Genomic DNA, 13,222 nt, shown 5'->3' on the forward strand with positions numbered 1-13,222 from the left:
CTGCCAAGCAGAGAGCCCGATGCAGGGCTCGATCCCAGGACCCTGGGATCATGACATGAGCTGAAGGTAGAGGCTTAACCCACTGAGCCACCCAGGTGCCCCAGTATCCCCATATGTTAACATGTATTTGTATCCCATTTTATTCTGGCTCTAAAATTACTTTACCTCATTTTCTTCTTCCTTGATAGGCTCGGATCCAAATAACATTTGTTGTTTCTAAGAATTAAAATTTGAAGGCTTTGGTGGAATTAGTATCTTTTCAGAACCTTAGAAAAGAAAATTGCATCTGATTACAAAAATTTGGTGCATAGTTATGATTGCTCATAAACATGAAGTGGTAGTTTGTGTGTACAGAGAAAAACTAGCGTGGGAGGGCGGGGTAGTAACTGACCATGTATGTTGCTGACACTTAATAGTAGCCTTGTGTTTTTGAAGTTCTTAAAGATCAACTGTGCTTTGCCCGGGAGGAAAAACTGTCTTACGGAATTCAGCAATTTAGACATTTGGGGAGGTTTTTTTCCCTTTCTGAAATAGCTTTGAATATCATCTTAGCTTCATTTTACTTAAGAAAAAATTTACTTATAACATCTGTAGTTCATCTTAACAGGGAGACTGTAAACACTGATACTTGGAGGTGTATCTCAGCCACTCTGGTAAATATTTCTGAGGCCCTCAGTCAGATCCCAGGGTGTGTATTTCTCCTACCCACTTACATTCTGTGCTTTAAAAATTCATTTCTTGAAGGCTTCACCTCTTTTGCCTTCTAAGCCTTTATATACCATACCTCGACTAGATCATTTTTATTTACCCCCACCTCCTAGGTTTAGATAGGCTGCCTCCTGTATGAGCTTTTATATATATACATATATATATATATATACACACTTCTCCTGTCGTAACACATAGTACTCTGTATTATTACTATTCCTTGATTTTCTCCTCCACCAGACCATGAGCAACTTGAAGCCAGGAATTCTTTCTTTTTTTAATCATATTCCTGGTGCTGGCTACGTAGAAGCACTAAAATATTTATTGATTAGATTAGGAGCTAATTCATCATAGTATTCAGTGAGAAAAATTTCACTGAGAATAAACTGATTCTCAGACAAGTCATTTCCAATTAAAGTCAGAACTCTCTTTTTCTTCCTCTGTTGATTAGCCTCCTGGCACCACTGACCGGTTCAAGGTCTTTAGTGTTCTAAAAAATATATAAACCATTCTTTAAGCTTGCTTGATTTGAACCTTTTTCCCCTCTTACTTCTAAGCTTTGTTTTTAACCAGTCTAGCTGAACATAAGTTTTGAAAGGATTTCTTGTAGTAATTTGAAGTCTTTTAAAGTCCTCATTCAAGCCAACAAAACCACCTGTGCAAACTGGTCAACGATGGGTCAACAAGAAATATCAAAAGATTTCGTAGATATAATAAAGAGGGCGCTTTCTAAGAAGCTGACCTTGGACCAGAGGAGGGCAGAATTACCTTCCCCTAAATTCCAGTTGAACCAGCTGCCTTATCAGGTTACAGACTCAGAGTGCAGAGAGCTGACCAGGTGGACCTGTTTGCCAGTTATTCCTTGTTGGGATTTTCTTGTGTATTGTCATGCCTCATAGTTAATGCTTTGAGAATTTTCTGATTTGAAGATATTGCTTGCAGTGAAAAACTAATACAGTTGCAGTGTTTGTTTTGTTTTGGTGCTGAGATTTGGATTCTTTACCTGTATGAAATTTTGCCGTGGTTTGACAATGATACATGTCTTACTGGATAGCCTGTATATCTAAGACTATGCATACTATTTTAAAATGTTAAAAATTATTTTTAGCTTCCTATATCCCAGGCATGCCAAGTGGAATCTCTGCATATCCATCTGGATATCCTCCCAATCCCAGGTAATGAAAAAAATCTTTTGAATAATTATATTAGAAATTCTGTTAGATCTAGAATTGAAATAATGGGTGCGAACTAGAACATTAAAGTAAACGTAGTTGCAATTTAATGGAAAGTTAGACTTGGTTTATTGGTGAAATTTTAAAGTATGTATATAATTCCAAAGGAATTTTTTCCATTTTAGAGAAATGTAGCTTCATTCTTCTTTTTTTTTTTTGTTAATTTCTTTAATTAACATATAATGTATTATTTGTTTCAGGGGTACAGGTAGTTTCGTTCTGTTTACAGAGAAGGAAGGAGTGAGATAATGACAATGATCTTGATTGGTTTTGGACTTTGAAATCCTTTCTTGCTCTGCTTCTCTTTAAGCTAATAGAATACTAATTAAAATGAATTGACCAAGAAGAAAAATAATTTAATACCTTTTTTTTTTCTTGGAGAGGGAGAGAATCTTAAGTAGGCTTCACACCCAGCATGGAGTCCCATGTGGGGTTTGATCTCACAACCCTGAGATCATGACCTGAGCCAAAATCAAGAGTTGGACGCTCAACAAACTCAGCCACCCACGTGCCCCTATATTTTAATACCCTTTAAAAAAAACTTCATTTTTTCATAAATTACAAGGAATGAATTAATGGCTCACATGATGGGGTCAGTCTTATTTATTCATTTAGTTCATAGACGGCATATACTACCAACCTCTATTAATCAATCATTTGATAATACCATAACTCAGATAGGTTAAATTAATCGTGAGATCAGTCTATGAGTAAGACACATTAGAAAATCAATGAGAAATAATTATTGATCCATGTTTCAATTGTGTAGTTTCAGTGGTAATCTAGAGCTACTGGTTGACTTAAAATGCAAGATGGCATGTACCGGTGTCTAGATGAGATTTCTGGCTCCTGTAACTATTAACAAGAAATTTTTTCACCCTGATAACTCATTATAGCTTCATATAACCCTCACAGATAAATATAGCCGGATTTCCTGAACACCTGATGTGTGTACATGTATAATATACAGGATCCTTTAAGTTAAATTTAGCAGTCTTACTTATTTCTGGATCTTTCTTAATTGCAGAGACTTGCTGTATAGGAAGCATTCTGTCATGTTAGGTAAGCAGAGACTAGATGAATATCTGTCAGAGACGATAAAGAAAGACTCATATGATTGTAATTTATAAACAGGCTATAAGTTTTAGATTTCTTGAGGCACTTGTTTTTCTGCTAAGTTCTAGAAATGGAATCTTCTTGTCTGAAGCCTTGAAATTACAAGCCTTTACAATGAGTAGTTGGTAGTAAGAAGGAACTTTGGACATAGGAAATGGTTGTTGGAAGTACAGTAAGGAAATGGACTTCTGAACAATAAAACCATTTCAAAGAAACTCGTAGATAAAAATGAAGCTGGAAAATACTGACAAAACTCTAAACCTTATTCACTTAGGTAACCATAAAAGTGTCTTTTATGAGGTTATTTGTAAGAAGTTCCTTTTTGAGACAGAAATTTTCCAGAATATGATGTCTTTTTTTCCTTTGAAATGTAACCTTAAATATCAAAATATAAGTAATATGCCCGTGAGTTGTTAAGGGTAACTGTATTCAAACTGCCATCTGTATCTTTCTGTATATAAAAGGTTTTGGCAGAAGAGCTTCAGAACCTCTTTCTCTTTTCCCTTTGTCCTAAAGGAGAATTAATAAATCAGTGCCTCAAGAAGAATCTTTATCTTAAAAACAATGAATATGAGAGTCTTTATTCTTGCTCTAGAAAGTTGGACTAGATGATCTCTAAGTTCTCTTCCAAATCTTAAGATCTTTTGAAAGTTTAATTTAGCACCTGCAGCCTGTATACAAGGAAGCTAAAAGGTATGTCAAGAATGGTTGTTCCAGTTGGGTCTGTATACTAGCATGCATGTAGTAAGATACTAGGAACCAGTTCCTGGTATCAGAAAAGACAGAAAATGGTAAGTGCTGTGATAAATAGAACTTCAGAAGGGAGGTGACTTCTGCTGTGGCCGCGGGAGTTCAGCGATAGCTTCATAAATGAAAGAACGGGTTTACGTGGAGGACCTTGAAGAAGGAAATTCAGGTTTAGAGATGGAGGGAGCAGTAAAGAGTTATAACATCCTGTGACAGAGGGGATACTTTCCAGTTCTCAAGTCCAGCCCCCTCATTTTATGTAAGCAAAGTGTAAAAGCCCCAGGAAGAATAAGGAAACACTGTAATGCGCTTGAAGAATATGGGGTTACGAGTAAAGGAATTAAAGAGAGTACAGGTGCAACTTCATGGATATTACGCATCTCCCAGAACTTTCCCTCATCTCCTCTAGCTGATAGCGATTTTCCATTCTGTATCTTCTGCATTTTTACTTAGCATCTCTTATTTCCTTGTCCTATCAGGATTCTTTACTGGGATCATGCCCTGTTTGATAGCATCTTGAGGAAGAAATGGATTCATCATCATACCTTAGCTCCTACCTCAAGCACTTAGAAACAGTGCCTTAAATAAATAATTATTACACTTGAAGGAGTACATAAAGAAAAAGGAACATAAAAGTGTTGGAAGATTCTTTTTAAATACGTCATTCTCAAAGGACTCTTCAGTATGAAAAAGATGTGCTACATAGAACAAGTTGTTTAATAGTACACAAAGATAGAAAATAGTACCACTCAGTTCTTTACTCAAGAGAAATTATTAACCCTGAACCTAGAGAATAACTATGAAGAAGAAATTGAGCAAACTAGAGACAAAGGAGTTCTTGGAAGTTGATGTCTATAGGCCTAGAAAAGGTTTATACTAGGTTACTGAAAAATACAGCAATATGATCATAGATTATCTTTAAAGGGGTATGCAAAATGGGAGTAACCCCAGGAAAAAAGAGCACGTTTATCCCAGTTTCAAAACCGCACATTCAGAAATTTCAGTAAGATTGGCACTGTTTCCTGGCACCATGGTAGCAGGGTTACCAAAGAGACCAGAAACAAAAGCAGCGTTTGGTAGCCTTTGCCATGTATCTGCTAAGAACAGAAATGCCTGCTGTTTTTTTTTCTTTGATTTTGCTTTTATACTGAAGATGAGAGAGTACTGTGATTACATCAAGTCTTGAACAAGCTCTACAAAATTTTTTTGTTGGGGACAAGTAGTAAAGTGTGAGCTGCTAGTACAAATAGTAGAGTCTTTGAGTCACTACAGTGGAAAGACATTACTGACTCACAGTTCAGAGCTCTTGCCCCAAGACTCTGAACTGGCTGGGTTTCAGTAATTTTAATGGACTGTACAGGCATATTGATCAGAATTGCCAGTGTCATAGACCTGACAACTAATCCAGATTTATTGTCCAACTAACAGGTAACTAGTGATCATCTTGTTTTACTTTTCTTCTCCATTGTAAGGGAAATACTTCCAAACTAGTGAGCATTCAAAGGAAAGTTATTAAACCTGAAAATCATGTCCTGTCAATAATGGTTGAAGAAACTTAAAAGATTTCACCTAAAGAAGAGATTAGAAGACCGATATTAGAAGTCGTCTACTATTCAAGTGGTTTTCCAGAATGCAAACTTAGGACCATTAGGTGGAAGTTCAGTCAAAATGCTATTTAGTGTTCAATAGAGAAAGATGACCATTTGTCAGGGATATTGTTAATGATATTTATAAAACTGTTGGATAACAGATTGGAGGAGAATACTTATAAGGAAAATTCCTTTTGACTCTGATAGGAATACATGAGTGAGACAAACTACCCATAGAGTGAGAAGAAAATTTTTTAAACTATTTAAAGGGGAGAATTTTCAGACGAGATCGGGCGCGTTCAGGGTGGTATGGCCGTAGACTAAAGGGGAGAATTTTCAAATCAGGTACTCTCAAAGGATGTCGGTAAACCATAGGTAAAAATTGAAAAACATAATTTCCTGATATTCATTAACCAGAATGGGAAAGTTCTCTCACAAATTCTGGTTGCTTCCAGTTCTGATGCTATTCGGCTGCCCTTAGAAATACACTAGTGTTTTTTTCTTCTCCCAGTGAAGACAGCCATCAAATAAACAGGGCCAAGCAAGAGTATTTTGACCATTTACTTAAGAGTGAATCCAGTGTCATTAAATGGAGCTTCTTATAGAATTTTGCTTGAATAGACACCTGGCGCTCTAAAAGTCCTTAACTGATAAAACAGCAGGTCAGGTTAACTTCCTGAAGGGGGTTCTTGAAGATACTCTAGCACTGAGTCATCTTAACATTGAATGGGTTTTGTTCTTTTTTCAGTGGTTACCCAGGCTGCCCTTTCCCACCTGGTGGTCAGTATCCTGCCACAACAAGTTCTCAGTACCCTTCCCAGCCTCCTGTGGCCACTGTCGGTAAGTACCCTTCAAAACTGTCTTTCTCCCATAAGGAAAGTCAGAGGATCCTGTTGTGAAAAGTGCCTTTCATTTTCACATGTGAGATGTCAGAATATTCTTCCTTGTTACGAAGAATTCTTAATGGTCAATATCCTATAATCCAAAACTTGAAGTAGGTGATTTATCATTATATAAATGAGCCTTCTGTCAGGGCATACAAAGAAATGATTGATTCTTCAGTCTTTCCTGGGTCACATATTTTTATTGATGAACTCTGTATGTGTTGAACTGTTAACAGGCACTTAGATTTCCATAGCCTGGTTATATGTAAAAACAGATGAACATCTTTAGGAGAAAGAAAGCATGACTACGGGGTCTGCTGCACATAATCATGGGCCAGTAGTTGTTGCTTGTTTAGTGTTGCTTATTAGAGTGCCTGAAGTATCATTTTCTTCAGCTGAGAAAATTTAAGCAATACAAGAATTTGTACAGGTTCCCCCCTGCTGCATGCCTGTCTGCCGCCACTGTACCATCATACCTGCCTTCTCCCATAGGCCAGTTATCTTTGCTTTTATCTACAAGATCTCATCCTCTCTCCCTCACTCGGGGGCCAGTCATTTCACCATTTCTTCCCTCCCATCATCAGTTTCTGTTCTCTACTGGATTGCTTCTCATCGACACACAAAAAAATATGCCATAAACTAACCCTAAAAAGTCCTCCTCTCAATTCTACTTTCTCACCACTGTTCCATTTCTTCATTCCCATCTGCAAGCAGAACTCCTTGACAAATTATCCATACTCCATCTTCAATTCCTCTTCTCCCTTTCTCTTATGAAGTCTTCCATTTGGGATTTCCTTCATACCATCCCACTAAAACTGCTTCTGTCAAGGTCACTAATAACCTTTACAAGGTTAAATCCAACAGGTAATTACTCTTCTCCACTTACTTGGCCTATCGGTAGCATTTGATACAGTTACTCCTTCCCTGATACACTTTCCTGTCTTTTTTCCCAAGACCGCACACTCACTGGGTTTTCCTCCTAGCTTGCTAGTACTCATGCTCAGTCTTCTTTACAGGTCTCCTTTTCTTAATGTTGGCCTGTGGCTTAGTCCTTAGCATTCTCTGTACTCATTCTCCTGGTGATTTCCACCAATCTTAGCTTTAAGTACATTTCTATGCCCACAGTTCTCAAATTGATACTTCCAGCCTATACTTCTCTCCTGAGCTCCAGATCCTTAGAGCACCTGCCTTAATATCTCCACGTGGATATTTAATAGACATCTTAAGCCCAATATGACCAGAATTAAATGCTGAATCTTTCTACACAGCTTCCCCATCTCCACTGATACCTACTCATCAGTAAGCCCAATATGACCAGAATTAAATGCTGAATCTTTCTACACAGCTTCCCCATCTCCACTGATACCTACTCATCAGTACTCTGAACTTTGGCATCGTCCTTGATTCCTCATCAGGAGCCTACTATCATCAAAATAGATCTAGAATCTGATCATACCCAGTGTGAATCCAGGTCATTACATTGTCTCTCATCTGATTTATTCTAGAAACCTCCCAAAAGGTGTCTGTGTCTGTCGTTTGCCCCTATACACTGTTTTATTTATTGTTATTTTTTTTTATATATACTCTGTTTTAAACACAGCCTCCAGAGTAATCCTATTAAAACATAAATAGGGGTGCCTGGGTGGCTTAGTCGTTAAACATCTGCCTTCAGCTGAGGTCAAGATCCCATGGTCCTGGAATGGAGCTCTGCATCAGGTTCCCTGCTGAGCCTGCTTTTCCCTCTCCCTCTACCTGCTGCTCCCCCTGCTTGTGCTCTCTTTCTGTCAAATAAATAAATAAATAAATAAATAAAAACTTTAATATTACTCCTGTCCTCAGAACCTGGCAGTGTCCCCATTTCACTCAGAATTCAATCCAGAGTTCTTAGGCCTGGAAGGCCCTGTGTGATCCTGCTTTCTTCCCCTGTTATTTCTCTGACCTTATTTTCTACTACTCTTCTGTCTTAGGAAATCCACTTCCTGTTTTCCTTTGCAAGCAGTAGGCATGCCTACCTGACTAATCAGCTACCACCAACAACCCCTGCCCCCAGTCCGCTAACATGCAAAACAGTGCTTTATATATAGCAGTTCCTCAATAAATATTTTGCTGAGTGCCTAAATGAATGTAGGAGCTTGTGAAGTTCATCTTTCTGTTATATTTCCTGATAAATTATAACCATCCCAAGATCTCATGTAAGTACTGTCCCCCCTAAAAGAATTTTCTAATGCTGTTCTTGCCATTGATACAGCCTAGTTATTGAGGTTCTAGTGGCATGGTTTTAATTTATTAAAATGTTCTCAAAGTTACTATAATGCAGCTCTTTTTCTACAATATAATTTAAAGGATTTGCATTAGAAACCTAATGATGGGAGATCTTTCATCCATAAGCAAAGCACACTAAGTCTTGTTAAGCTCTCCATTTTGGTTCAGGCACCATCAACAAAATGGGAATAGTGCTGTTTGTCACTGTTTTTCATTGAGATAATGGTATAATCCCTTTGATTTCTAGGGAACCTCAGTTTCTAACAATCTTCTATATACTAACTCATTTTAAACCACAGGTATGAAGCATTTTATAGCTTAAACTAGATTATTTCCACATATCCAGAAAACAGGGATGTAGGGGAAATGGTGTACTTAAAATCACATCTAATGTTTATGTTTTTCGAACAGATTACCAAAGAAATTTATATATTTTTTCAAGAGTACTTTCTTAGGCTAGAAACATTTTATGATAATCGTGGCTAACCTTTAATATGTATTGTTCTCTTCATTGTTTGCCTGCTTGATTTTTTTCATTGTTCTGGTAGTACATTGTGCACAGTGCTGTTGGACTTCAAAACTAATACAGGAAAACAGAACCATAAAAGTATTTGGATGTTAGAGTTCACAACTAGTCAATGTTTCCTCAATGTATCTGTGGTCACCAGAATTTTTGCTAGTCTGTGTACTACTGAGGCCATGAGAGAGATTGTGTTAATATCCTTGTACTTTGTATAACTTGATAGTTTCACTGCATAGGTTTTGATTTAGATCTCTTTAGAGTGAATAAAAAGTATAAGAGTATTTTTCCTAGTATTTCAGGTTAACTTTTATCATGGTGAAGTGCTATAGGATTTCTTTTCTTTTCTTTTCTTTTCTTTTTTTTTTTTTAATTTGACAGAAATCACAACTAGGCAGAGAGGGAGGGAAGAAGCAGGCTCCCTGCTGAGCAGAGAGCCCAATGCGGGGCTCGATCCCAGGACCCTGAGATCATGACACAAGCCGAAGGCAGAGGCTTTAACCTACTGAGCCACCCAGGCGTCCCGCTCTATAGTGTTTAAAAGATAAATTGAGGTACCCTGATTTCTTTGGAAGAAAAGTTCCACAGTCCATACACAGGTTGGTAGTAGTATTAGAAGTGTACATATTCATAGACTATAAAAGCCTTTTTAAGCAGCTTAATGAATTTGCCAGGCTTGCACTTAATGGCATGAATCAGAATGCCTTTATTAATATAGTTATTTGAATATTCCTCCTAATTCAGAGATTGACCAATTTTTTATGTGTTTCTATTATAAAAGGAAATAATGTGGCCTTGATCTGATTTCTGAGTGATAGTAAGTTACTGTTCCGGATTGCTTACGCTCCATAGTTTGATCTGTAGCACAGATGTCATGACTGAGCAAGTAACTTCCAGAAGTAAAAATGCTGAGCAAGTGATTCACTTTTGCTGGTTAAAAGGAGAGTTTGGAAAAGTTACTATTTGGTCAGACAGAAATAAGAGAAAGACAATTACCCTATGATGTCACTTATATGTAAAATCTAAAAAAATAAATAAACCAAACAATAGATAAGCAAGCCAAGCTCACAGATACAGAGAACAGAGTGGTGGTTGCCAGAGGGCAGAGGTTGGAGGGTGAGAGAGGTGGATAAATTGTTCTCATTTTGGGGTTGTTTTTTTTTTTAAGATTTTATTTATTTGACAGAGAGAGAGATCACAAGTAGGCAGAGAGGCAGGCAGAGAGAGAGAGTGAGGGAAGCAGACTCCCCGCTGAGCAGAGCGCCGGATGCGGGGCTTGATCCCAGGATGCTGAGATCATGACCTGAGCTGAAGGCAGAGGCTTTAACCCACTGAGACACGCAGGCTCCCCTTGTTTTTGGTTTAAATAAATAGTTTTTAAAGGTCACTGTTCAGTTATCTTGTACTTTGGGACTACCCTGGATTCTCTAATATAAATGAACTTTTTGAGTTACATGAAACTGATCATTCAATAAGTACTATTAGGAGATAAAACTGTTTGTCTTAAGTGTTTAGTTTTAAATCAGGTAGGTGGTCTATACTGGTGCATTTTGAAGACATGGGCCTAAGTTATTTGTTGAATTATCAGGTCCATTGGGTAGTATATTGGTTTTTTCATAATAAAAAAAAATTTTTTTTTTTTTAATTATGTTTTAGTTCCTAAGGCTCAAGTTCAGTAACTGGATCCTACCTAACATTTCAGTGAGGTCTTGCTTAGGACTGTTTCTCAAAATCTTTGTTACCCTTTCATTGCTGCTCATCTGGAATTGTAGAAGGGCACGTCTGAAATCTGACTCTGCATGGGTAAAGGTCAGTGTGTGGGGACTTGAGATATGGCCATTTGCCACAAACTCTACTTAATCCAAGGCTTGTTATAGTGGGTATAAAGAAAATTAAAATTTCTCTTTGAGGGCAAGAAATTTTTTTTTTGTTTGAAAGGTGATCAAGGAGATGAGAATCTCCCACCAATCATTTTTATTTGTGTTAAACAATCCCTTAAATTGTCAAGGTACATCGAATTTTGAATTTTAATAGGTTTTCTTTTTTGGCATTCATATTCCAGATCTTAACTAAAATTTTCTTCTTTTTACAAAGTAGATGAACCTAATATGTTTAAATACACCGCATAGTAAGGTCTTTGTGTGGCAGAGGAAAGGACAAGGTCTAATCTTGGCACTCCCACCCTCCTCAGGTGAACTGTGACCTTTATGGAAAGCCAGGCAACAGCTGCCTCAGCTTGGTTCCCATTTTGAGTGTTAGTGGCTTTAGCTGGAGACTTATTTGGAAGGCCTTATTTGGTGCTGTATGATAGTGTTTGCTTTAACATATTTCCCAAGAGGAAACAATATATATTCCTGTTTTTAAAAAGAAATGTGAAAACGTCACATCAGTGTAAGTTGATCCATTTTAAGGTAATAATTTTAACAAAACTTAATGTGTTCGTGTGTGAAAAATCCAGACTAGTTATAAGAATATGCTTAATCCTTTATTATTTCAGGTAACTTCTACACAGATAAATGGAATACTTTAATGGCTGCATATGATTAACCACAGAACTCTACTGCCATGAAGGGATAGGTATTGGAAAGAGTGTTGAGAAACAAAAAATGAGTAAAATATTTAACATTGCAGATTTTAACACTCACTACTTCCATTAACTCAAATAATTCTGCCTGAACAGCTATCACAGTTCAGTGCCAAGCCCTTCCGAAGTCAAATTCTTTACAGATACTGTTCCTGTCCCCAAAAAGACAGCCACATTTTTACCAGGAAATGTTACCAAGAGTTCAGTCTCTTTGACTTGGTTTGGTTTGCCATTTTTGCCAGGGAGGCACAACAAACTCAAAAATGTAGGGAAAAGGCTAATTGTACTTAAATCTGAAAAAAAAGTCATTGAAACAACTTAATACAGGTGGAATAAACATTAATTGCTTCTGTAATACCTTACCCCTTTTGATAAGCAAACCAAAGTTTCTAACCTATTCTCTGTTGCAAGGAAAACAAAAACTCAGAGTGTAGGAATCCCCAGTTCTGGTTTGTAACCTGAGCAGTGGCCCCACCCAGGTTTAGGTAAGTGCTTGCCTCCTTTTCCAGTGATCCAGGTTGCCCTGATCTGGAAACTGTGGTATCAGGCCAGAAGTTTTTGGCAGACCCTAATCTTTTAAAAATACACCTTTGTCTTTTTTGTACTCGGGTATTTTTTTAAAGTTCAAAGTATGTTTTTAAACTGATAAATTTAGTAAGAACTATTAGTTGAAATTAATTAGGGTTAATAGAGGAGAGATCACTAGCCTTAAACATATAGAGATTAGCCTTAAACATATTCGATGGTAGAGAGAAGATGGAATCTGATATTTAAGGATATTAAACTGTTTTTGTTAGTTAGAATGACTTAAGAATTTAAGAGCTAGAGCTGGCTGTGGAAAAAGGCACGATCATCTGGCAGGTAGTTAGCCCACCCTGGTCATTTACAGGGCCTTCAGGAAGTTTTTGCATTTCATAGATTGTGATCAGTATAATTGAAGTGTTGCAGCAAACGTATACCATTATTTTGGGGATGCGGTTGGGTGTGGGACAAGGCCAGCAGGTAGAAGTTTACAGTAGCTAGTAGAAAAGCAAGATCACAGATGGATTACAGCAGTGTTTCTTAACCTTTCTTTCTTCATCTTCCTCCTCAGGAGCCTTTTTAGACATTTTTTTTTCTTTCCCTCCCATGAACTGTTAATACCGTAGATTATACTACGTATCTGCTGTTAATACTATAGATTATACTGTATATCTGTTTACATATATCTCCACTGTGTACATAAAAAGAACAAGATTTTTTCACTTCCTAAGAGCAAGTTTCCATCCCCTGAGAGGAGCAGTATTATCCTCCTTGAGAATGTGCATGGATTAGAGTAATGTTGGATAAGACTGGCCTTGAACTCAGGAAGAAAGAACTAGAGAGAATAGAGTTTTGAAGATTATCCAGAGTTTGGGGCTAGGAAAAGAGATGAAAGAAAGCAAGCCAAGAGCAGAGTAGAAAAAGCAAGACACTGTGTTTAGACTAATCAGAGCAGGAAGAACAGATGAACGCTTAAAAGCAACTGGTCTTTTAGAAGCAGGTTCTAGAGGAATGCAGATTGTCTTTCTGAGAAAGGGAGGGTAGTACTTCTGAACAGT

The 13,222-nt window shown here is 37.4% G+C and overlaps 1 protein-coding gene across 1 annotated transcript in view; it reads left to right on the forward strand.

Annotated features, from left to right (window-relative positions):
- Positions 1–13,222, forward strand: part of TSG101 (tumor susceptibility 101) — a 38,633-nt gene that overhangs the window by 19,637 nt on the left and 5,774 nt on the right. Inside the window, exons 6-7 of the mRNA XM_046015648.1 lie at positions 1,817–1,883; positions 6,141–6,232. Of these exons, the coding sequence (XP_045871604.1) occupies positions 1,817–1,883; positions 6,141–6,232 (159 nt within the window). The remainder of the gene's footprint in view (positions 1–1,816; positions 1,884–6,140; positions 6,233–13,222) is intronic.

The sequence above is a fragment of the Meles meles genome, chromosome 8 (assembly GCF_922984935.1).
Source record: "Meles meles chromosome 8, mMelMel3.1 paternal haplotype, whole genome shotgun sequence".
NCBI classification, from domain to species: Eukaryota; Metazoa; Chordata; class Mammalia; order Carnivora; family Mustelidae; genus Meles; species Meles meles.